Below are 27,119 nucleotides of genomic sequence, written 5' to 3'. Positions count from 1 at the left end.
CACCACCTCATTGGGGCAGAGAGAGCAGGAGAAGGAGCATTTCCAGCACCACGGCATGTCATAGAAATGGAGGGAGGAGGAGGGAGGAGTAAAGAGGCTGCCAGAGAAAGGGAGGCTCCAGCATGCGTCATGCTGCACCGAATAGCCTACGGGGTTGCTGAGCAAATTAGCCTGCAGACTGCCACTGTGGTGTTAAGGTTAGCAGTGAGGGGGGAGAGCGGAGCCTGACTAGAGTCTAAAAGTGAGGGGAGCCATGATGGTGTACTGTATTGTATAAGAATCAGAGGAGGAGCCAAGCTGGGGAGTAGGAATGAGAGGGAAAGGCCTAAAGGTGACCAGGAATGAGAGGGGAGCCATGCTGGGGAACAAGTTTTAGAGGGAAGCCATGCTGGGGACCAGAAATGAGACAGGGGTCATGCTGGGGAAAAAGAATAAAAGGGGCCATCCTGGAAAATATAAATGAGAGGTTAGCCATGCTGGAGTATAGGAATGAAAGGGGAGACATGCTGGAGACTAGGAATGAGTGGGAAACCGTACTAGGACTAGGAATCAGAGAAGCAGCCCTTTTGAGAGCAGGATTGAGAGCAGGATTGAGAGCTGTGCTGGGGAGCAAGAAGAGAACCATGCTGAGAAACAGGAATGAGAGGGAAGCCATTCTTGGGACTAGGAATGAGATAGGAGACATGCTGGGGAATAAGAATGAGAGAGGATCCTTGCTGGGGATGAGGAATGAGAGGAGGAGCCATACTGGACGATAGAAATGAGAGGGAGAGCTATGCTTGGTACTAGGAAGGAAAGGGGAGCCAATTTTGGGGACCAGTAGTGAGAGGGGAGCCATGCTGGAAATTAAGATTGAGAGGGCAGCCATGATGGGGACTAAGAATTGTTTATTTGTGTGCTGTACATGTTTGCTGACTGCAATACACAACATCACATCAAATATACAATACCTACAGTATATTATAAAATGTGGTGTGAACAGAGTCTTTCTGTGCCAGCTATGTGTATTATAGAGGAAAATTGCTAAGCAGTAGTAATACAAGTGAACTTATCACAAGCCAGGTCAAAGTTTACTGAATGGCCACATATTATAATTGTTTCATACCAAGATATGGAGATTTAGCTGTAGCAGCAGCATCTTCAGTGTAATTTTTTTTTATTGTTTTCCATCTATGTACTATGTATAGTGTTATATGTTTGTTATACTTCATTGCCTTCTGTATGATGTTCCATACATTATTAATGTCACACTAGTTGTAGTTATTAGGTTATTATTGCCTGAGGACAAAATCTAATGCCTCAGTATGCAGCTAAGCATATTTTTCTCTGGTTAGAAGCACAATCAATATTCTGCATTACTGTAAGTCAATACAGCTTACCTTTTACAGGTTTTATACCCATTTGCTTTGGGGAGTGCCGTATAATGTTGAGATCCACACATCAAGACACAACGTCCATCTTCAAAGAACATTTCTTTTGCACAATTTATACAATTATCTATTCCAGGACCTAGATTAATAAGATATAAACATAATATATGAGTCAAAATACAGTCTACTTATATATTATCTACATATAAAAGAATTTGGTAAAGGTTCAAAATGGACTACCTTATGATACATATGGTAGAAGAAATAATATTGATAGCTGAACCAGAATGTACCAGGATTATGTGCTAGTGCTGCAGAATATGTTGGTGCTATGGAAGTAAAATATATAGATTCTATTCAATGTCCTATAATAACATACAGTGAATTGCATAGTTGTCCTGATAAGCTCATAAGACAATTACCACCAACAGCATTTCAGAACCACAAAGAGTAATGTTACTCTATAGGTATAAATACATGATATAATAAACAGGAAGGTTTCTATCTCAGATATAAATTCCAAATGTTGATGGCTACGCATGTGGATTTAAGTTCTTGTTTTACTTTGAACTAGTCTACAAGAAAATGGCCGCCTCCTGGTTCTGTCAGTATATTGATTATTACATAATAAAGACCAATTAAGACTCTAACGTATTTTGGTTTCTTTAATAAATATTCGGAATATAGAAAAATGAAAGCTATGGAAATCATTTTTAGAATTAACAGGAACAGTTTAAATAATGTGCCTGGAAATAATCATGTGTTAAATATATAAATGGGACTATATACATTGTAAGAGATAGATAGAAAGATAGCAGCAGTAAATTCTTGAAAATGTTTTATATAATAGAAAACACATTTCCCCACCCGGAGTGATAAGAAATGCTTTACCTGAGCATGTAGCACAGGATCTGTGACACGGTTCACACTCCTTTTTCAAAGTGCTGTGGTATTTTCCATCTTCACAACTGATGAGACATTGGGATCCCTGCAAACTAGAGAAAGAAGGACTCAAAAGGATAGATCAAAGCAACACAAAACAATTGTGACTCCTTCAGGAGAAGGCTGGAAGCTCAGCAAGGGAAGTCTAGGGCAGCACATGACGATCCTGCCGGTAGGTCTTCTTAACCCCTACCATTAATAGATTATTATATAAATATTACCCTGCCCAATACAACAGCATGATAAAGTCGTTTCTTCTTTTTGCCCCCTAGATAAACAGTTGCCAACCTTCCAACAAGTTTCTTAGGTTTATGTTCCTATTTACTTCATATATTCTTGCACATTATAAAAGTCACAGCCTTATGTAACTATATAATATCTTTTCTGTCTTTTGAGTCATCTGTATAGTATATTATTTCAGTCATATTCATTTTAACGTGGCCCACAACGACTGAGCCATTTTTCATTTTTTCGTTTTCGTTTTGCACGCCCCGCGTTCCAAGAGCCATAACTTTTTATTGTTCCGTCAATGGAGCGGTGTGAGGTCTTATTATTTGCGGGATTAGTTGTAGTTTCTAAGGCACCATTTAAAGTACCATATAATGTACTATGAAACGAAACAAAAAAATTTTGAAATTGGAAAATTGTTTTTTTGGTTTTCGTTTTTACGGCTTTTACCATGCGGTAAAAATGTAAACGTAACTTTATTCTGCGGTTCAATACGATTACGGTGATACCAAATTGATATATTTTTTTTTATATATTACTACTTTTAAAAAGGAAAAACCTTTTTGTTAAAAACAAAACTGTTTTGTGTCACTACATTCTGAGAGCGATAACTTTTTAATTTTTCCGTGAATTGAGCGGTGTCAGGGCTTATTTTTTATTTTATTTTTACGAGCTGTAGTTTTTATTTGTACCACTTTTTGGTACGTACAACTTTTTGATCACCTTTTATTACATTTTTTTTTTTGCGAGCTAAGGTGACCAAAAAACAGCGATTTTGGCGGTTAAAATGTTTTGTTTTTTACTGCGTTCACTGTGCGAGTTAAATAATGGTATATTGTAATAGTTCAGACTTTTACGGACGGAGCAATACAAATTTTGTTTATTTTTTACATTACTTTAGAGGAAAAATGTAGAAAAGGGGGATTTTTGAACTTTTAATATATATTTTTTTCCACTACTAATGACTTTGTTAAACTTTTTTTGACACCATTTATTAGTCCCCCTAGGGGACTTGAACCAGCGATCATTAGATCACTGGTACAATATACTGCAATACTAATGTATTGCAGTATATCGTCATTTTCACAGGCTTCTGTTAAGCTGTGCTAGAGACACGACTTAACAGAGGCAGACAAAAGGCAGACAAAAGGCAGACCTGGGGGCATTCAGTAGGTCCCCGGGCTGCCATGACAACAACCTGCCCCACCCTGATCGCTGTGTTGGGGCGCCGAATAGCTTCAGATGCTGCGCTCGCGATTGACCGCAGCATTTGATAGGTTGAACGGCCAGGAACAGCGTGATCGCTGTTCCCAGCCGTTAGTCTGGGCTGTCAGCTGTAAAGCACAGCTGACACCCGCAGGGTATGGAGGGTGCTCAGTCCGTCAGCGGCCTCCATACTTCCCTATAAAACTTAACGCGTGCATGTACGGGGTTAACAGTGATTTTTTTTTCTACAACTATTAAGCTGTTAAGAATCTTTAGTTTGGCTATAGCTACAGATGTCACAAATCGTCCTATCAATAATGGGGCCACGTCTGTCTGTACAGTACATAAGCATGACTGCCTATTCATTTGAATGAAGCTGAGCTGCAATACCAGATAAGACTCTTGGGCAAGAGTGGCGCTGTTTTTGGAAGAAACCAGCCATGTTTCTGGTCTCATATAACCCCTATAGGTCCAGGCCCAGCAACTGTCCCAATTTCTATTGGAGATTCCTTATAATTCTAGAGAAAAAGATCATAGCGTCACAAACAATTCTTAAACGGAATCTAAGGCCAAGTTCACACTGAATTTTTGGTGCTGATATTGACGTGGAAACCTCTTCGGCTTAAGTGCCCAAAAACTACGAAATGGAAGACATGAGGCGTTTTTTTTTTCCTGTACGCTTGCTGAAAAAAAAGTGGCATGCCCGTTCTTGGAGGTTTTTACCCCTCTGAACCTCCATTGAAATCAATGGGAGGCAGAAAAAAATATGCTGCTTGTTTGAAGTGTTTATTGCTGCGTTTTTTTAAATCAAAATAACGATGCGGCTGTTGCATTTAAATTACTAAAAACGCCTAAAAAAATGCGACAAACAAGTAGCAAAAAAAAGTGGCAAAAAAAGCATAAAAAAACTCTGGCTTTTCAAAATCTGTCTCAAAAATCCTGAAGGAATATTGAGGCAGATATTTATCTACCTGACTAAAACCTCAGTGTAAACTTATTCACACTAAAATATTTATTTGGCATAAATGAATGATTTCACCGACTAATGATAAAACAATAATATAACATATAAGGATTATAAATTGACAATTTAAATGCCTGCTATTTTTTTTCCTGTACCTGTATGCTATTCTAATTTTAAGGAATGTTTCTCTTTGCACACACTTTGATCATGGCTTTGCTATTCTATGAGCATGTGAATGGCCCGAGGTTTTCCCTATAGGGCTTCATTACAAAATACTAATTAACATAAAGTCATCAAATAAAAACATTAATCCCTACACTGCCAACTTCTGATAAATGGGCCACTGTAAAAGTAGAACCAGAAAGACTCAGAAAAAATAGTAGCATGAAACTAGGTCTTCTTCAGTGGACTAGTAATTGTATTACATGAATCTTTCTACATGACATTTAACACGATAATTAATACAGGAGGCTAAAAGCTGCCACTGTACAAATCAAAAAGATGTACGCTAACAATTCGACATCTTCCTAGGGCAAGTTCAGACGTGGCAGAATTTTCCCGCTGCAAATGTTGGTGCAGATTCGGGCCAATTACGCAACTAATCCACACCAACATTTGCATATTTGACAGGTAATTCAGACGTTGCAGAAAACACATCGGACTTGCCTGAGATTTCAGTTTTTGCATTGCACAGGCTGAAATACGCAGTGAAACTCCGCTTCTACTCCGCAACAGACAGTGCATGCTGCGGACTGAAAATTCCGCACCACAGCCTATGGTCCGCAGCGGAGTTTTCTGCAAAGTCTGAACTAACTTGTTTAAAAATGTGTAGAAACAAATGTAAAAAATTTCCGCTGGAGACTGTCCGCAGCGGAATTCCACAGCAATTCCGCCACGTCTGAACGTGACCTTATAGTACATTTTATTTTAAGGTGAATTTCCTTTGTTAGAAAATGAAATCATCACTTTATTTAACTTGAAGTTGATGTATGAGTTTATTAAAAAAATGGTCTGTAAGATGTCTAGTTACCATTTTGCCTAAACTGCACAGGCTGTATGGTAAGTGAAACACAATATTGTGGCTGTGAATATCACTGACACTCATTACATGTTACTAATGCCGCATGGAGAACAAAGCACCCTGGTATAAATAACTGCGCTCTCCTCGCATGATCTGTGCAGACCTACAGACGAATAAAGAGGTAAAATCGAATATTTATGAGAAGTTTCTGTTTTATTGACAGGATCTATATGACATTTAATGTAACAGCCTGAGCCAAAAGATCTTACGAGTCACCTGAGGTTGGGAAGCGCTCAGCGGCACATCGCATTAGTATTTCATCACTACCCAGAGTCTCTTTAGGTATTTATGTTACTATAGAAATTTCTCACCTCCTGCTTCACTGAGCTCTTTCATTCACTGCAACATTTTACGACACAGAAAGAGTCAACCCCACTCAGGACCTCCAACACCACTGCTTGTTAATATGGCTTTGATGTGTGGTCGTGTGGTTAGCTACAGAAATTCATTGATTTCATACCTCAGGCCATGTCTGCATTCCATACAATTGTCGGCAGAAGTGCACGTCTTACAGTTCTCCGGGCATTTTCGACAGAGGTTCTTATCTGTAAAGGAAATGATATTCCATATTTAAGGAATGACCATTTTGTCAACATTTTGGACAAATACATTTGTCCATTTGGTGTGTATAAGATGCCAATACTACAGTAATAAATCTGTGTAAATAATAGTTAAATCAAAGGATTACAAAACAAATATAAATATTAGTAATGTTATTACCAAGAAATCAGGAATTCTTAAGGAGACTCTGTTTCCTCCGAAAACCCCCCTAAAATACAGTAATCCGTAAATAGCTTAAATCTCCCTGATCTCAGCTACCAGATGTAGTTGAGGGCTGGGGGCATCCCTGCTCTAACGGGTGAGATCAATATTAGTATCGATCTCACCTGTTTAACCCCTCAGATGCGGCGCTCAATAGCGAGTGCCGCATCTGAGTTGTTATGGAGAGAGGGAGGGAACACTGTCTGTGTCTTCTATGGCAGCCGGGGGCCTAATAAAGGCCCCCAGGTCTGCCTGTAGTGAATGCCTGCTAGGTATGTCCTAGCAGATGCCTGTCCGTTTTAAATGGACAGGGACTAATACACTGCAATACAAAAGTATTGCAGTGTATTATAAAAGCGATCGGAGGATCGCATATTAAAGTCCCCTAGAGGGACAAGTAAAAAAAAAAGTTTAATAAAGTTAATTAAAAAAATGGGAAAAAAATGAAAAACCCACTTTTTCCCCTTACAAAATGCTCTACTATTAAAAAAACAAAATAAAGTAAAAAAAGTTACGCTTATTTGGTATCGCTGCGTCTGTAACGACCTCGACTATAAAGCTATTACATTATTTAACCCGCACGTTGAAAGGCGTAAAAAATAATATAAAAAACTACAAGTCGCCCCGCATCGGCGGAATAATAAAAAAGTTATGGCTCTTCAAATATGGAGACACAAAAAGAAATTATTTTGAAAAAAGCGTTTTTACTGTGTAAAAGTAGCAAAACATACAAAATCTATGCAAATTTGGTATCGTTGCAATCATAACAACCCATTGAATAAAGTTATTGTGTTATTTATACCATGCGGTAAATGGCGTAGATTTAGGATGCAAAAAAGTGTGGCAACATTTTTGTTTTTTTTCTATCCCCCCCCAAAAAAAGTTAATAAAAGTTAATCAATAAATTGTACGCACCCCAAAATGGTGCTATTAAAAAATACAACTTGTCCCACAAAAAACAAGACCTTACTACACCTATGTCGACGCAAAAATAAAAAAGATATAGCTCTGGGAATGCGACGATGGAAAAACGTAAAAAATAGCTTGGTTATTAAGGTTTAAAATAGGCTGGTCATTAAGGGGTTAAAAGATGCTGATTCGGAATCTGTACGTTTTATCTTTCTACTCACTGGCATTCCCCCGCTGTGAGCCTGCAAACGGACCAGACGCTAAATGCAGATGTATAGAGAGGACTCCTAAGCAGAGCGATATAATTGAGAGGACTACTCAGACTCGTCATCAGCATGCAACGCATGGCCCATTTGCGGGCTTATAGTGAGGGAATGAAAAGTGTTCCTTTAAGGGGGAAACTGGTAAAAACTGAATTTTCCTATTGAAATTATTCAATAGAAATCCTTTCCTGGTTTTTTTTGTTTAATCAGCTTAAAAGCAGACACATTATCATCAATGTCTGGTGGGTCTACCTGTGTGTAGCATTTTTTCTAATATTCTCCTCAGCCTTTAGTCATTTATCTTGGTCTCCTACAAGAGTAACAGATGCTGGGTGACAAACAGTATTACTGGCAGCATTATAATGCCCATACGGGTTGTCACCAAACTTTCCGCAGGCAGTGAATGGCATATAAATCAGTCTTGTTAAGAAATAAGACTGCTATTAGTAGTTGTCACCCAGCATCGGTTAGTCTGGTAGGAAACCAAGAGATGGCTGAATAGGACTTCACATAAAAACATATCTCATGACTAGGTAATTCATTTATATTGTTTTATTACTACAGCGCTGCCCAATGCAAAATTGAAGGGTATAAAATAATACATCTGAGAAGAATGTTCTAAGAGATTGATGACAGGCTTCTCAATGTCATCCTTGATGTGACTTTAGGGAGCAGGCAAACTATCAAGGATCAACATTTGATAAATTACTTTCTATTGGACGATTGATCAGAATGCACCAGGTATTAAAGCATAGTTTAGATCATTTGGTTTTAAGGCTTTATTTGCTGACTTTTATTTAAATCTTAGAAAATATTTTTTTTTTAAATTAGAACAGCAGAAGTAAAACTATGACTCCAGCCTGAACACAGTCTTACCCACGCACAACAGTGCACTTAAGCACACATCTATGAATGTGACTATGTATTCCATTTTCATGCTACAAACCGTAAGAAACGTTTGTAATTTCCAGCTACCGTACCCCCTTTTATACACTAGTGGTGCCAATTTTTATCTAATGGCACACGAAATAACAGGAAGCTGATGTTTTTATGAAAACATCCAAAAAAATATGGAAATGTGAACTCCATGCTCTGTAAAGAATGATAGATATTGAGAGAACATACTTTCATTCAAGTAGAAGCCATCTGGGCAGTTGGTGATGCAGATGTTGGTCTCTTCATTTAAGTAGTAGCCAGGTTTACAAGCTGTGCACTGGTCACTACGACTTCCTACACACGTCTCACAGTTAGTGGCACATTTCTTACACCTCTTCTTTTCGGCAAAGTAGTGGCCTGGGGGACATTCCGATACACAAATCCTATAACAAAAAGGGCACCATTATACATGGCAATTTTTACAGGATTTATACTTGACATGTAGATGTTCCTGAATTGGAAGTTTGCTAATCTCCAGGCAAATATTACCGGTGAACTGAAGTTGAGAATGAAATAAATATAAATGAAAAGCTTAATTTGTTCCGAGCTTTATATTATACATTTACTTGCTGGATAAAACGTCTTTATATCAGCTAAAACATTATTTCATACTTTGGTTAATGAGGTAGAAACCTTAGCTTTTTTTTGCTCCTGGTCTTTGTTTTACAAGACATACCATATTGCTGGCATCACTGCTCAGTGCTGGGTGCCATGATGCCAGGAATGTGGCATGTGCCTGCTAAGGCCTCTTGTTTGCTGCAGTGGCCACATGCTGGGTGCTTGTAAACAAAGATCGGGAAAGAAGAGGTGGGTACGGGGGAATGAAGAGGTGAGTACTGATTCTTTATTTGTTTTATCACATCCTATTTTTAAAAAAAACTATTCACAATTTGGATAACTTCTTTAATATCTAAATTGTTACCTTTATTTATTCTAACATTAGGCACAGTAGATAATATACATTTTACCAACAGGTAGGGAAAATAATAGTACCAATGCAGATAAGTGGTGGTTGGGTTTTGGGGTTTACATGGAAGAAGGTCTTAAACAAGCTAACTAGTAGTAGCTGGGTGAACTGGCGGTCCTGGCGGAGTGTGACCATGCTAATTTTAATAGATAGTCTTAAAGAAGAGTATATAAATGATCCCCATCATATAGTAATAGAGTTTTGATGATATGTGTTTACCTTGTGTTGTTCTTTGCTTTATAATAAAAGTGTAGACAGTCAGTACAGTGATGGGGTCCTGGTCCGTCACAACCTACGTCACTGCATTCAGCATCACAAGGACCTAGTGTCAAGATAACATTTATATAGTAACTTTTGTGGGTGTTAAACAAATCATAAAAAGAAGACAAACATCCTATTTTGCCATTACAAATTCAAAGAGTATCACAGTTTTTTTTAAATAATATACAGGAAAATACATTATCATCAATTCCCTCATTTATTTATATTAATCGAATCATTATGGGAGCAAACTGGAAAAAGAAGATTGCTATGCTGTGCGTTTTTCGTAACTTATATTCACTTCTCTGGGAGTAACAGAAACAGCATAGCTCATCTAGCTCGATTGCTTCTGTACCCCAACCACCTTGCCACTAAGGCGGGGTTAGGGGACCCCGTTCTTTCGATAGGTCCGGGTCAAAGAGCTGGGACCCACATCTATCAGACATTTATGGCATGTCCTGTTGATATGCCATAAACGTCTGAGATGGGAATACCCATTTAACTCAGATTTTCCTAATAGGGTGTATGAAAATGTTTTTTTTCTAAACTGGACAACCTCTTTAAGTATTTCGGAAACCATGAAAGTAACAATAATTATCCATGAAGATAATGTGCTAATCATTGCTCACCTGTGTAGTCATCAATATTATATTCCTCCGATGGCTCCTCAACAGGGCTTGAGCGTACCCTTTCCACTTTTGGAACATCATTTCTGGGGGAATACGGCTGAATAGAAGTGCCATATAAAACTAAGGACCATTCCTTCAATTTTCCTTGGAGATTAAAAATACAGCACAGGGAATGAGATTACTATTAACAAGTCATTGTATTTTTACTTGCTACTAATAAATAAAATTGTAATTGTGCAGAAAAATAAAAATGGATAAATTGTTACATAACCAAACCAGCGTAACTTTTTACATAGAGCATATATGAGAAAGTAGAGACATGATGAGTTGAAAACTGATCATTACAAATGTTTTATGAAAATCTTAAAATATCTATAAAATACTAGAAGAGAATAAAATGATTCTTAAGAAATCAGTTTTTCTTAAATTCATTCATTCATTCATTTCTTACTTGATCAATAGACGTTAGCAAAGCCAAGATACATTTCCATTTTAACATCTTGAAAGTGCTTTATGTTTTTTTCAAGTTTTCATTTTTCTTATATTTTTTTTAGAATAGCCCTACAAATATTTTCTATACAATCCAGTTCTAGATTATTTCAATTGAATAAAATTATATTTCCAATCCTAATTTTCTCCAAACTAATCTGAAACAGTTAAAACTAATATATGAATTAGAGATGGTAATTCTTCATTAGCATTTTTTTATATTTAATATTTAGATATAGTTCATGTATCATTCTAAAGGTTATTAAAAGTACAAAGAAAGTTGACTATGCATGGTATGATATTTCATCCCTATGATAAGATAAAGCTGAGAATCTCACTGTGTATCCATGCCCTTTTCTAATAGAAAGGACGGAATGACTGGACTTTTACTGGGCTGGTGGCACATTCGGGACAAGAGACAGAGGACAGGGAGCTGTTTCATAGGTCTAAGTGACAATACCCTACATGTATGACTCTCTAGAAGGAGTACTACCAAAAAATACATACAAAAGGCCTATTAGTGTACAAGGCAAATTGTTTAATGGCTTCTGTGCAGACACATTGGTGCTTGAAGTTACAGACCTGAAGCCAACAGCTTCTCCAGTTTTATGTCTTCATGACATTTCATGTTTTGTACTCTGGCCTTGTTCAGCCTTGTCAATGGAATATAGAATTCAAATTACCATCGCCAACAATGTTGACAACATTATTTTCAATAATGGTGAATATTAAGTAACATTGTGGGCAACGTAGCACTGTGTATTTATCCATATAAAAAATAATATATATATATATATATATATATATATATATATACACAAAAAATAGAGCCCAGAAGCAGCACTCGATAGCAAAAAATATGAATTTATTCACCCAACACAGCAACGTTTCACTTCCTCCATGGAATCATTTTCAAGCCTCTTCCATGGAGGAAGTGAAACGTTGCTGTGTTGGGTGAATAAATTAATATTTTTTGCTATTGAGTGCTGCTTCTGGGCTCTATTTGATATTTGAAGCTAGCACCAGCCGTTTTTGGTTTTCTACACTGTGCTGCTCCTACTATTTGCTTGATCCTGTATATATATATATATATATATATATATATATATATTGGCAACTAGACTATACTAGGCTATGCTGATATTGGCAACTTGATACTAGACAAGGGGAGGCACTATCCTAAATGTAAAGAATAAGCATTTTCTTCATCTGAGTTAGGCATCTACTCGATATTTAATGTTTCCTTTGGCAGAGACCCTCAAATCTATTAAATTAACTAGATTTTAGTAAAACTTTTTCCATATATTTAATTACTTTTATATTTTCAGACTTAGCACAAAGTTGATGATAGATATCTGTAACGATACAATAATGAAGGAACTTGTAAAGGATCTGCCAGGTACTATGTCTGTGTATACTCCCGGGATTAATCAGTCGACACCTGAGGCCAGACCTCTTAGACTGACACCGGCTCCCACCAACCAGGGTGGCAGGCTCAGGAGTGGGAGAGCCTATCGCGGCCTGGTCAGTCGGAGTTAGCTCCGCCCCCTGTCCATTTATACCTGCCGTGTTCTCTTCCTCAGTGCTTGTTATTCTTCTTGGATTCCTGGCCCCACTGCTGCCTTGCTCCAGCCTGCTTCTGCCGTGCTTCTGCCTTGCTTCAGTTCCGCTGATCCTGCTTCGCTTTGCCCCTGGCTTGCTTCCTGCTCCGTGCTCTCGTTGGTATACTCCACTACATCCTGATCCTGACTGGCTCATTCACCGCTCCGTTTCCTCGCGGCGTTCCGTGGCCTACTGCCCCTTTCCTTGCGTGTTCCCTGTTTGTACTCCCTTGCACTTAGACAGCGTAGGGACCGCCGCCAAGTTGTACCCCGTCGCCTAGGGCGGGTTGTTGCAAGTAGGCAGGGACAGGGCGGTGGGTAGATTAGGGCTCACTTGTTCCCTTCACCTCCTTCCTGCCATTACATAATAACAGCCCATACCTAGTCTACCATTTCTCCTACGCTGACGCTATCATGGACCCCCTTGAGACCCTGACCCAGCAGATGCAGGGCCTCTCCCTACAGGTCCAGGCCCTGGCTCAGAGCGTCAACCAGGCTGACGCTGCCTTAGTAGTACCCCTCACCTCACCTCTAGAACCCGACCTCAAGTTACCTGACCGGTTCTCAGGGGACTGTAAGACTTTTCTCTCCTTCCGGGAGAGTTGCAGACTTTATTTCCACCTAAAACCTCACTCCTCAGGTTCCGAGAACCAGCGGGTGGGTATCATTATATCCCGACTCCAGGAAGGGCCCCAAGAGTGGGCCTTCTCCTTGGTTCCTGACGCCCCTGAACTTTCCTCCGTTGATCGTTTTTTCTCTGCCCTCGGACTCATTTACGACGAGACTGACAGGACTGCCTTAGCCGAGAGTCAGCTGGTGACCTTACGTCAGGGTAGGAGACCTGTTGAGGAATACTGTTCTGATTTTAGAAAGTGGTGCGTAGCTTCTCGGTGGAACGACCCGGCCCTAAGGTGCCAGTTTAGGTTAGGATTATCTGACGCCCTGAAAGATCTGCTGGTTAGCTACCCCTCTTCTGACTCCCTAGACCAGGTTATGGCCCTAGCAGTACGACTTGACCGACGTCTCAGGGAACGTCAGCTTGAACGTTTCAATGTTTTCCCCTCTGACTTCCCTGCGATTCCCCCCGAGGTCCCGTCTCCTCGCTCTTCCACGGAGGACTCGGAGGTACCTATGCAACTCGGGGCCTCCATGTCCCCTCGACAACGTAGAGAGTTCCGCAGGAAGAATGGTCTCTGCTTCTATTGTGGGGACGACAAGCATCTACTGAACACCTGTCCCAGGCGCAAGAATAAACAGCCGGAAAACTTCCGCGCCTAAGTGATCATCGGGGAGGTCACTTGGGCGCACAGGTATTTCCCGTTAATATGAAACGCAATAAAATTTTGCTTCCCTTTCAGGTCTCGTTTGCTGGCCGGTCTGCCACTGGCAGTGCCTTCATGGATTCTGGCTCATCTGCTAATATCATGTCTGTGGAATTTGCTATGTCTCTAAAAATGCCTTTTATTGATTTGCCTTATCCTATCCCGGTAGTGGGTATCGACTCCACTCCTCTTGCTAATGGTTATTTTACGCAGCATACTCCTGTTTTTGAACTCCTTGTTGGCTCCATGCATTTGGAGCAGTGCTCTGTACTGGTGATGCAGGGATTATCGTCCGATCTGGTATTAGGTCTTCCCTGGTTGCAGCTGCATAATCCCACGTTTGATTGGAATACTGGGGATCTCACCAAATGGGGTAGTGAATGCCTGATGTCAAGTCTTTCGGTTTACTCTATTTCTCCCCGGGAGGAGGTAAACACGCTTCCTGAGTTTGTTCAGGACTTCGCTGATGTGTTTTCTAAGGAGGCCTCCGAGGTGTTGCCCCCTCATAGAGATTACGATTGCGCCATCGATTTGGTGCCTGGTGCCAAGCTTCCTAAGGGTAGGATATTTAATCTTTCATGTCCTGAATGTGAAGCTATGAGGGAGTATATCCAAGAATGCCTGGCCAAGGGTTTCATTCGCCCCTCGACTTCTCCTGTAGGTGCTGGCTTCTTCTTCGTGGGGAAGAAGGATGGTGGTCTTAGGCCGTGCATTGATTATCGGAACCTGAATAAGGTCAACGTAAGGAACCAGCATCCCCTTCCTTTGATTCCAGATCTTTTTAATCAGGTTCAGGGGGCCCAATGGTTTCTAAGTTCAATCTACGGGGGGCATATAACCTTATCCGCATCAAAGAGGGGGATGAATGGAAAACTGCGTTCAACACACCCGAAGGTCATTTCGAATACCTGGTCATGCCCTTTGGGTTGTGTAATGCCCCTGCCGTCTTCCAGAATTTTATTAATAAAATTCTGAGAGATTACCTGGGTAATTTTCTTGTAGTGTACCTTGATGACATACTGGTGTTTTCCAAGGACTGGTCCTCCCACGTGGAGCATGTCAGGAAGGTCCTCCAGGTCCTCCGGGAAAATAATCTGTTTGCGAAGACCGAAAAATGTGTGTTTGGGGTACAGGAGATACCATTTTTAGGTCAAATCCTCACTCCTCATGAATTCCGCATGGACCCTGCCAAGGTTCAGGCTGTGGCGGAATGGGTCCAACCTGCCTCCCTGAAGGCGCTACAGTGTTTTTTGGGGTTCGCTAACTATTACAGGAGATTTATTGCCAACTTCTCTGTCGTCGCTAAGCCTCTTACGGACCTTACTCGCAAGGGTGCTGATGTCCTCCATAGGCCCCCTGAGGCCGTCCAGGCTTTTGAGACCCTCAAGAAGTGCTTTATCTCGGCCCCCGTGCTGGTTCAGCCCAACCAAAGGGAGCCATTTATTGTGGAGGTTGACGCATCTGAGGTGGGAGTGGGGGCCGTCTTGTCCCAGGTACCAGCTCCCTCACCCATCTCCGCCCCTGTGCTTACTTCTCTAGGAAGTTTTCGCCCATGGAGAGTAACTATGATATTGGCAACCACGAACTTTTAGCCATTAAATGGGCTTTTGAAGAGTGGCGTCACTTCCTGGAGGGGGCCAGACACCAGGTAACGGTCCTTACTGACCACAAGAATCTGGTTTTCCTAGAATCTGCCAGGAGGCTTAATCCTAGACAAGCTCGTTGGGCACTATTCTTTACCAGATTTAATTTCTTGGTTACCTATAGGGCTGGGTCCAAAAATATTAAGGCTGATGCACTGTCACGTAGTTTCATGGCCAATCCTCCTCCCGAGAAGGATCCTGCTTGTATTTTACCCCCTGGTATAATCGTTTCTGCCACGGATTCTGATTTAGCTTCTGACATCGCGGCTGATCAAGGTTCAGCTCCCGGGAACCTCCCTGGGGACAAACTGTTTGTCCCCCTGCAATACCGGCTAAGGGTACTCAGGGAAAACCATGACTCCGCACTATCTGGTCATCCTGGCATCTTGGGTACCAAACACCTCATTACCAGAAACTATTGGTGGCCTGGGTTGCCTAAAGACGTTAGGGCTTACGTCGCCGCTTGTGAGGTTTGTGCTAGGTCCAAGACCCCTAGGTCCCGACCTGCGGGCTTACTACGTTCCTTGCCCATTCCCCAGAGACCTTGGACCCATATCTCCATGGATTTTATCACCGATTTGCCTCCATCTCAGGGCAAGTCGGTGGTGTGGGTGGTAGTAGACCGCTTCAGCAAGATGTGCCACTTTGTGCCCCTTAAGAAACTACCTAACGCCAAGACGTTAGCTTCTTTGTTTGTTAAACACATTCTGCGTCTCCATGGGGCCCCAGTCAATATCGTTTCTGACAGAGGGGTACAATTTGTTTCCTTATTTTGGAGAGCTTTTTGTAAAAAGTTGGAGATTGATCTGTCCTTCTCCTCCGCCTTCCATCCCGAAACTAATGGCCAAACGGAAAGGACTAACCAATCCCTGGAACAATATTTAAGGTGTTTCATCTCTGACTGTCAATTTGATTGGGTCTCATTCCTTCCCCTCGCCGAATTTTCCCTGAATAACCGGGTCAGTAACTCGTCAGGGGTCTCCCCGTTTTTCTGTAATTTCGGGTTTAACCCAAGGTTCTCCTCCGTTTCTCCTGGTTGTTCCAATAATCCCGAGGTAGAGGACGTTCATCGGGAACTGTGCACAGTCTGTGCCCAGGTTCAAAAGAACCTAGAGGCGTCCCAGAGCGTACAAAAGATTCAGGCTGATAGTAGACGTTCTGCTAACCCCCGGTTTGTCGTCGGGGATCTGGTCTGGTTGTCGTCCAGGAACTTGCGCCTTAAGGTCCCGTCCAGGAAGTTTGCTCACCGATTTATTGGACCTTATAAGGTCATTGAAGTCCTCAACCCTGTATCCTTCCGTCTGGAGCTGCCCCCATCCTTTCGCATACATGACGTCTTCCATTCCTCCCTCTTTAAACGCTGCTCCCCGTCCTGGTCCCCCTCGAGGAAACCTCCTGTTCCCGTTCTCACCCCTGAGGGGGTGGAATTCGAGGTGGCCAAGATTATGGACAGTAGGATGATCCAGGGCTCCCTCCAGTACCTGGTCCATTGGAGAGGATACGGGCCGGAGGAGAGGACTTGGGTACCTGCTCGAGATGTTCACGCTGGGGTATTGATCAGGAGGTTCCACCTTCTCTTCCCCACTAAACCGGGTCCTCTTAGTAAGGGTCCGGTGGCCCCTCATAAAAGGGGGAGTACTGTAAAGGATCTGCCAGGTACTACGTCTGTGTATACTCCCGGGATTAATCAGTCGACACCTGAGGCCAGACCTCTTAGATTGACACCGGCTCCCACCAACCAGGGTGGCAGGCTCAGGAGTGGGAGAGCCTATCGCGGCCTGGTCAGTTGGAGTTAGCTCCGCCCCCTGTCCATTTATACCTGCCGTGTTCTCTTCCTCAGTGCTTGTTATTCTTCTTGGATTCCTGGCCCCACTGCTGCCTTGCTCCAGCCTGCTTCTGCCGTGCTACTGCCTTGCTTCAGTTCCGCTGATCCTGCTTCGCTTTGCCCCTGGCTTGCTTCCTGCTCCGTGCTCTCGTTGGTATACTCCACTACATCCTGATCCTGACTGGCTCATTCACCGCTCCGTTTCCTCGCGGCGTTCCGTGGCCTACTGCCCCTTTCCTTGCGTGTTCCCTGTTTGTACTCCCTTGCACTTAGACAGCGTAGGGACCGCCTAGGGCGCCTAGGGCGGGTCGTTGCAAGTAGGCAGGGACAGGGCGGTGGGTAGATTAGGGCTCACTTGTTCCCTTCACCTCCTTCCTGCCATTACAGAAGTGGTCACTTCATGGAGGGGATCTAAGAGGTCTATATTGTCACATTTTCTACTTCATAAGCCTGAAACAAACTTCTAGAAGCAAGTTGTTTAATTAAAAATTTAATTCAAATATCAAAGTAAATAATTTGCAAGAAAAGAATGCTTAAGAATGAGTTTACAAGCTAACTGTGTTAGATTAATAAGGATCGACACTACCTTTAATCTAATCTATGAAAAAAATTATTTGCCTAAAAGAAATAGATTTTCAAGTGGAGGTGAAATGTTCTTTTTTGAGTCAAATGTGAAATTCTAATGTTATTAAAAGTAAACTTGCAAGATAATAACTGTTGCCTTCAACTGACTCGTATTACGTTTCCAAATACACTTAAAATACGCCTGCAAACAGCTTTTTTTAATTCTAATGTGAAACAAGCTGTGTAGTTTAGGCAAAGTGGATTTTTACGCTGATTTTCTCCCATTGACACTTCAAAAAATGCTCTAAAAATATTCATCAAAATAAACTTAACGCTTGTAAAAATAAATAAATAAATAAAAAATGCTTTTAAAATAAGCTTTAATAACACTTGGATTCAGTGTTGTATTCTTTTGAAATGAACCTTATATTTTTAGCCTGAACATATGCCATGTGAACATAGCCTAAAATGAGATTAAATGATCTCTTTCCAAGTTCCCAGTTCCATTTTTCCTGGTGACCACATAATGACTTATCTCAATATTTTTTGTATAATTAAAAGTTACACAATTTTCAAATAAACTATTTCTAATAATTGTTCATGGATTTCAAGATCTCTGCTTCTTTGTTTACTTCCAGTGGATAATATTCTGTCCACGGTCATGTGATGGACACACAGGTGTTGGGATCGTTAGAAGATACAGCTCTGATATACAAACTGCAATGAGCCGTGCACCATCACATATATAAATATGTAGATAGCCTTTAAACTGCACTATTGCCAGCAAAGTGAAGATTCACTTTAAGGCCTCATTTACACGAGCGTGTGCGTTTTGCGCGCGCAAAAAAACGCTGCGTTTTGCGTGCGCAAAAGGCAATTGACAGCTCCGTGTGTCATCCGTGTATGATGCGCGGCTGCGTGATTTTCGCGCAGCCGCCATCATAGAGATGAGGTAGTCGACGCCCGTCACTGTCCAAGGTGCTGAAAGAGCTAACTGATCGGCAGTAACTCTTTCAGCACCCTCGACAGTGAATGCCGAACACAATATACACCAACCTGTGAATAAAAAAAGACGTTCACACTTACCATGAACTGCCTGCTTCCTCCAGTCCGGTCTCCCGGCCGTTGCCTTGGTGACGCGTCCCTCTCTTGTCATCCGGCCCCACCTCCCAGGATGACGCGGCAGGCCATGAGACCGCTGCAGCCTGTGATTGGCTGCAGCCTGTGCTTGGCCTGTGATTGGCTGCAGCTGTCACTTGGCCTGAATTGTCATCCCGGGAGGTCGGACTGGAGGAAGGAGCCGGGACTTATCGGTAAGTCAGAACTTCTGTTTTTTTTTACACGTATATGTATATTGTGATCGAAAGTCACTGTCCATGGTGCTGAAACAGTTTAAGTCTTTGAGCACCGTGGGCAGTGACTGTCTCCTGACGTCGCGTACCCGAACATTTTTTGCCGGGTTCGGTTAAAACGAGTTCGGCCGAACCCGGTGAAGTTCGGTGCGCTCATCTCTAATTTGACACTCCGTTTGGATGTTTGTAACCAGAAAAGCACGTGGTGCTTTTCTGTTTACATTCATCCTTTTGACAGCTCTTGCGTGATTTTCGCGCATGCAACGCAGGACCGTCAGTGTGGCATGCGTTGTTTTCACGCACCCATTGAAGTCAATGGGTGCGTGTTGCGTGAAAAACGCAAGAATATAGAACATGTCGTGAGTTTTACGCAACGCACTCACGCAGCGCAAAATTCACGCATCGTCTAAACAGCCCCATAGACTATTATAGGTGCGTACGACACGCGTGAAAAGCACGCGCGTCGCACGCGCGTATAATACGCTCGTGTAAATGAGGCCTAAGGGCATGACCACACGTTGCAGATTCTGCTGCGGATCTGCACAAAATGTGCAGTAAATTGATGCGGACTAGCTGCTGCGGACTGCGGGAAAAGTGCTTCCCTTCTCCCTATCAGTGCAGGATAGAGAGAAGGGACAGCACTTTCCCTAGTGAAAGTAAACGAATTTCATACTTACCGGCCGTTGTCTTGGTGACGCGTCCCTCTTTCGGCATCCAGCCCGACCTCCCTGGATGACGCGCCAGTCCATGTGACCGCTGCAGCCTGTGCTTGGCCTGTGATTGGCTGCAGCCGTCACTTAGACTGAAACGTCATCCTGGGAGGCCGGACTGGAGACAGAAGCAGGGAGTTCTCGGTAAGTATGAACTTATATTTTTTTACAGGTTGCTGTATATTGGGATCGGTAGTCACTGTCCAGGGTGCAGAAACAGTTACTGCCGATCGCTTAACTCTTTCAGCACCCTGGACAGTGACTATTTACAGACGTCTCCTAGCAACGCTCCCGTCATTACGGGAGCCCCATTGACTTCCTCAGTCTGGCTGTAGACCTAGAAATACATAGGTCCAGCCAGAATGAAGAAATGTCATGGCAAAAAAGCAAGACGCATCCGCAGCACACATAACATGTGCATGACAGCTGCGGACTTCATTGCGGAACTTAGAATCTCCATTGAAGTCAATGGAGAAATTCCGCCATGAGTCCGCCACTGCTCCGCAACAGACAGAGCATGCTGCGGACACCAAATTCCGCTCCGCAGCCTATGCTCCGCAGCGGAATGTTACGCATCGTCTAAACGAACACTTCTAAATAGAAGTGGAAGTCAATGCAGAAACGGCTCCGCTGCGGATTAACGCTGCGTAGTGTCCGCAGCGGAATTTAAGTGAAATTCCGCCACGTGTGAACCCAGCCTTATAGTAAGACATTCCTCACATACCTTAGAATATATATGAATAGTCCGTAATACCTATATTTGACATTTTAAGATACATATTAGTTCCATTTAATAGCGGTTTATAGCATGATGAGATTAAATTACAGGATGCAGAGACTGCCAAATAAATACTGCACCTTATTAAGAAAATACTAACTTTCATGCCACCTGATTTTAACAGGGTAAAGGTTAACCAAACGGTACATACACAAACACAACTCTCTCCACTGGAGACACATATGGCTGTGAAAATATTTTATTTTCAGATAACATCTGTCCCTGCTGAATTAAAGGTTGTATATGTAACAATAAAATATATAAGAAATATGTCATGTGTCTTGCTGTGCTAGTGGCTCGGGGGTTATTATAATACAGTTCATGTTCAGAATTTATTAGAGCAATATCTATGAACTTTCTGCTGCCAAACTGTACATTTTAATACGGCATTCCATTTATAGGCTAAGATGAGCTTGCTGCTATAGAATAAAGTGCTTCACTGATACAGCTCCTTGTATCATGACAAAAACTAGCTACAAGGGTAAGTTCACACGTAGCCAGCGGCTGCTACGGGGCCCGAGGCATGAGGGGGCCCGTGTCGCCCGCCAGCACGGGCCGCCACCATGGCCGGAGGCTCCGCTAGCAGCTGCTATGGCTGCTACAGCGGGATGCCACTGAACACTACGGCATTGCAGGGAGGTATCTCCCCGCTCTGCCATTAAAGGGGTTGTTCCTACAAAAGACATGTATCCCCTATCCACAGGATAGGGGATACATGTGTGATCTCTGGCATTGATAGGGAGAACGGGGGACCGAAAGTTCCCTGAAGTTCTCCATCACAAACCTCAGACTTCCGGGGTCTGTGTCGGCAGCTCCGTAGAAATGAATGGAGCGCCGGTCGCGCTTGTGCGCATGCGTGGCCAGCGGTCCTTTCATTTTTATTGAGCTGCGCAGATGCCGGAAGTCAGAGGTTAGTCATGGAGAACTTCGGGGGGCTCTGTATGGCGTTCTCTACTGTGGGGGCTGTATGGTGTTATCTACAGTGGGGGCTGTATGGCGTTCTCTACAGTGGGGGCTGTATGGCGTTACCTACAGGGGGGCTGTATAGCGTTATCTACAGGGGGCTGTATGGCGTTCTCTACAGGGGGGGCTGTATGGCGTTCTCTACAGGGGGGGGCTGTATGGCGTTCTCTACAAAGGGGGCTGTATGGCGTTATCTACAGGGGGGACTCTGTATGGCGTTATCTACAGAGGGGGCTGTATGATGTTATCTACAGGGGGGGCTGTATGGCGTTATCTACAGAGGGGGCTGTATGGCGTTATCTACAGGGGGGACTCTGTATGGCGTTATCTACAGAGGGGGCTGTATGGCGTTATCTACAGAGGGGGCTGTATGGCGTTATCTACAGAGGGGCTGTATGGCATTATCTACAGAGGGGGCTGTATAGCGTTATCTACAGGGGGGCTGTATGGCGTTATCTACAGGAGGGGCCGTAAAATAGGCACTATCTACAAGGGGGGGTTGTGTGACACCCATGGGAGGGGGGCCCCAGTCAAAAGTTTGCTATGGGGCCCAGTCTTTCCTAGTTACGCCCCTGCACGTAGCGTAAACACTGTGCATTTTCCGCAACAGATTTCATTGTGGAAAATCTGCAGCGTAATTCAGTAGCAGCAAATCTCATCCACACGCTGCGTAAAAATTCTGCCAAAAAAAGGTTCATAGGTTGACCTGCGGTGCAGTTTTTTAATCCGCGGCATGTCAATTTATGTTTCAGAATTGATGCTTTTCTGTTGCGGGTTTTCCCATTGAATTCAATTGGGATGTAAACCCACAACAAATAGCAAATATTGCAAATTTTGCGGGGGGAAAGCTAAGATTCGACCGCAAAAATCGCAACTAAGAAGAAGAAAAAAAATCTTTTTTTATTTCAAATTAATAAAAATGTTCATACTTACCACCCGGGCCTTGCCATGGCGATGCTTTCTCCTGTTCTCCATCCAGGCCGGCTTCCTTGGATGACGTTTCATTCCATGTGACTGCTGCAGCCAACCATGGGCTGCAGCATCATGCAAGGAAGCCAGCCTGGACGAGAACAGAAGACCGGGGTAAGGATATGCTTTTTTGGTTTTCTTTCACCCCTGTTTTCCACAGTGAACATTCAGCCCGAAAAACTGCACCACGCTTTTTACGCAGCGTATCCGCCCTGTGTGAACATGGCCTAAAACTCCCTGCTTCTATCATGCCAATGATGCCATTTAATTTAAGGAAGCCCACAACAATTTTTTACCAAGTGGCAAGCGTTAAAAACACCTAAACAATTGGATAAAAGAAAAATATATTTAAATTGTCTGTGAAATTCCTTTATTGTTATCATGTAATTGCAAAATATTTTTGGCAACCTCACAAGACGCAGATTATTATTCAGTAAGATGCATGTTGACTACATGAAGACTAGTCGCAGATCTTCAGATTATATATGCTTGATCTTTAGAAGATGATGAAGCATACGGATGTAGCCATCTTTATCTTGACTCTGACAACTTGCTGCACCGTGATATCACACAACAAAAGCCATTGAAAAGCCATTGAAAAAGTCAAGATAAAAGATCTTGCCACTGTGTTTTTAATGCGTTAAAAGTCAAGATAAAGATGGCTACATCGGTATATGTTACCATTAATCGGTTATTTTATGCTCCAATAAAAAAAAAACTACTTAAAACATAGGGATAATTTAACTTTAGTGGCACAAAGGTTAAAAGTCTGAGTACTTGTGGTCCTAACACATTGTAATGTCAAGGCTGTTCAAATTTCGTCCCTAAGAGATGATGTCTAACTAATGACTGAAGAGGGGGCAAAATCTGTTTATATTGATGTATTTCTGTATGCAAGGATGAGGCTGTGTATCGATCTTCCAGAATTCAGCTCTACATTTGAGTACACTGATTGTATACACATTAAAAATAATAATAAAAAAAAATCTGCTAGGAATAAAACAACTATTATCCAAGGAATTTGGGTGGATATTTAGTCCCAGTCCCTGGTTTATACTTGCTTTCTGCTCACCTGCAACTGCTGGAAGGATGGAGGGCACCTAGAGGGTTTGTCTAGTCTGATATCTTTATATCATTATATAATGTTAAGTTCATAAGCTTTTACATTCAGAGGCTAAAAACTCCTCCTGACCTTTAAGGGGGAGTTCACACAGAGTTTTTTGCCGAGTCTTTTGACGCGGAAACCGTGTCAGAAAACGTGCCACAAAATGGCCGAAAATGCCTCCTATTGATCTCAATGGGAGGCGGACGCGTTTTTTTCCAGCGAACCGTAAAAACCGCTTGAGGGAAAAAGAAGGGACATGCCCTATCTTTGGGCGTTTACGCCTCTGACCTCCCATTGACATCAATGGGAGGCAGAGAAAGCGTATTTCGCGGCGTGTTTTGCCCACTCAATGGCCGCAGGCGAAAAACGCAGCAAAAGATGGCACGGAAAACGGAGTGCAGGCAGAGCAAAATCTGCCTTAAAATTCCAAACAGAATTTTGAGGCAGATTTTCCGCCTGCAAAAAAGTCTGTGTGAACCCAGCCTAAGACTTGATTACACAAGTAATAGTTTGTTACAATGTATCACTATAACTAGCTCTCAGCTTGTAGTCTAGGACACTGGAGAAATTGGTGCTGTTGCTGCGTTTCGCTACCATAGGATTGCCTATACAATGTTACACAGCCCTAGCTGTGAACAGACATGGAGGGAGAAAAATTTCGGACCAAAGTACAGAGCTGCCAACATCAATTTCAAGTCCAGACAAAGACGTGATAAATGGGATTTATTGGGTTTAAAATAATCAGGCCTGATGAAGACGCTAGTCCAGCGTTGAAACGTGTAGCCTCAAACTGCCTTTATTGTTTTAAACCCAATAAATCCCATTTATCACTTCTTTGTCTGGACTTGAAATTAATGTTAGCAGCGCTGTACTTTGGTCCGCAATTTTTCTCCCTCCATGTCTCTCTGAGCGGTTGTCTGTTGACTACAGGTTTGGATCTAGCTGCAGCTATATCACTTATTACCTGCCTACAGTAGAGTTGTGCCTACTACTTGCAGAACCCCAAAAGGTGAGCATTTGATTCACCATTGTTCGTTTGCTCATTTTTTCGCTTGTGATCTGCACCATGTGGCGCCGTGGTATTTTCTCGCTTTCTTTTTAGGTTCCTAGCTGTGAACAGGTTTTAAGCTTCTGAATTTTAAAAAGAGTATCTCACCGACAGTGAGCAGAGATCTTGAAAATGGTGAGGAGTTGAAAAACAAAAGTACAGTATATTACCAAGTTGTATGAATTTTGATGAAGATTTAGTTACTTAAAAAGTACAACTGATGTAGTCAAGTGGTTCAACAATGGGATAGATAGGCTAAGTTCACACCTGCGTCAGTGTGTTCCGTTGTTCTGCTTCGTCAGAGGAGCAAAACAAGGGAATATTGGAAGCAACGGTTCCGTTGCGCAATGGTTCCTTTGCACAACGGACACAGCCGGCGGCTGGCGGAACACATTGACTTTAATAGGTTCCGTCGGCTTTCCATCGGAATGTCCGTGATTTTACCGGAGACAATAGCACAGCATGCTGCGCTATTGTCTCCGGTATTCTCCGGTAATCTTGGCCGGATCTGCGACAGAGGCCCCTAACGGAGCCTCCAACCCAGATATGAAAGGCCTAAGGTGATGTGAATGAACAAAGACTGAAAGATGCGTTATTCTTTTTCTTTGGTTGCTAAAATATTAGTACTTCATACAATAAAATGAGGACAAAAGAACTTGAGCAGCAATGACTCAACAAGTAACTATTAAAACAGAAAATAATACAAACTTAACCTTTAAGATTCTTGGACAAGTTTCTAATTCAATGCTAAATATCAAACAAATTGTACAATATGTTACAAACATGTATTTTTAGGGACGTATACTGAGATCTTGGAATTTGTCTCATATTTAGCATTACAATTTCAACATTTCCCTAAATACCATCATATTATGTTGTCATATTCATTGTTAGTTTATGCAGCTAAACAGCTTTACCTGGTGTTTTGAAGTTCCTCAGTTGGGATGGGGTATCATAAATCTCCAATATCCAGTCCCCTGAAGTCTTTTCACCCCAACAGTGCGTTGTCATAAACTCCCAGTTCTTAAACCCCTCCATGGAATGATCAAACAGCCTACACATGAATCACAAGAAAATGGTGACTGTAGTAAAGGTGGCTATTTGGACAAAAGTTGAAAATTCGGTATTTCCAATGATGTTTTAATCTCCCACCTGCTAAAATATTACCTAACATGGGTCTCTATCTAGCCCAGGGTGTATCCCCCCCCCCCCAATGATCGGGCCGGGCCGTTTACAACATCCACAGGTGCTGTATGACTAAACCAATAGAAGCAGAAAGAGAGAAGCCCAGAGACCCTCATAACTAATAACTTGACGTATCATTTCTGAATTTTCATTTTGTGCTGGGAGACACGATTAAACTCTGAACCAGGTTTTATAAACTAGCCAGAATATAAAATAATTCAGTTTGCAATTCTATTTAGAAATAATACATTTGTTTTTTGTGATCTTTGTTTGCTGGTCTCAATTAAAAGGAGTTTTATATCACCACTGAACAGCAATTTGATTCTAAAAGAACAGTGTATATAAAACAAGATGAATGCCAGAGGGCACAAAAGATTAACTGAACATTGAGTGAATACTCTACATTTATTGTGGACAACAAGGAATACATTTCATACATTTAATAATTAAGCTTTCAGTAAAATTTAAAAAAACAACAACAATTTCTATATACACCGAATGGCTACTTTATTAGGGACACCTGCCCCTTCACGATTAGAACTTCCCTGTATGGAAAATAGAATTTGAAAATCGAGCGACTTGAGCTGCTTCGAATAAGGCATGGTCATCGGTGCTAGACTAGCCGGGGCCACTATTTCAAAAACTGCCAACCTTGTGGGTTTTTCTCGTGCAATAGGGTAGAGAGTATACAGAGAATGGTATGTTTGAGGAAAAAGATCCAGTGAAAGAGGATCCTGTGGATGTTAATAACTCGTTGAGAAAGGGGTCAAAGGAGGATGTCAACAATCATTCTGACAAGCAGTCAAGCAAATGGCGGTCGAATACAATGCTGGTGCTCCAACTAACGTGTCCAAATGCACAATCCAACGTTCCTTAGCACGGATGGACCATAACAGCAGGCAACCAGTTTGAGTGCCAATGCTATTTAAGGGAAACCATGCAACATGCTGATAGGAATGTCAGAATTTGGTGCAAGCAGCATTGATCGTTAGTCCCTTCCTGTCAGGTGTCAGCAGTTCAGGCTGGTGGAGGTGACGTAATGATGTG

The 27,119-nt window shown here is 42.2% G+C and overlaps 1 protein-coding gene across 3 annotated transcripts in view; it reads right to left on the bottom strand.

The window, feature by feature from the left end:
• Positions 1-27,119, bottom strand: part of PCSK5 (proprotein convertase subtilisin/kexin type 5) — a 448,720-nt gene that overhangs the window by 191,857 nt on the left and 229,744 nt on the right. For all 3 annotated transcript variants that reach the window (XM_075828207.1, XM_075828203.1, XM_075828198.1), the window contains exons 13-19: positions 25,805-25,941; positions 10,519-10,662; positions 9,848-9,950; positions 8,851-9,044; positions 6,252-6,336; positions 2,262-2,365; positions 1,380-1,509 (exon numbers count right to left, since the gene is read on the bottom strand). In XM_075828207.1, coding sequence (XP_075684322.1) covers positions 1,380-1,509; positions 2,262-2,365; positions 6,252-6,336; positions 8,851-9,044; positions 9,848-9,950; positions 10,519-10,662; positions 25,805-25,941 — 897 coding nt within the window. The remainder of the gene's footprint in view (positions 1-1,379; positions 1,510-2,261; positions 2,366-6,251; positions 6,337-8,850; positions 9,045-9,847; positions 9,951-10,518; positions 10,663-25,804; positions 25,942-27,119) is intronic.

The sequence above is a fragment of the Rhinoderma darwinii genome, chromosome 1, assembly GCF_050947455.1.
Source record: "Rhinoderma darwinii isolate aRhiDar2 chromosome 1, aRhiDar2.hap1, whole genome shotgun sequence".
Lineage (NCBI taxonomy): Eukaryota > Metazoa > Chordata > Amphibia > Anura > Rhinodermatidae > Rhinoderma > Rhinoderma darwinii.
The sequence above is the reverse complement of the archived record's forward strand: the minus strand, read 5'-3'. Positions and strand labels throughout refer to the sequence as shown.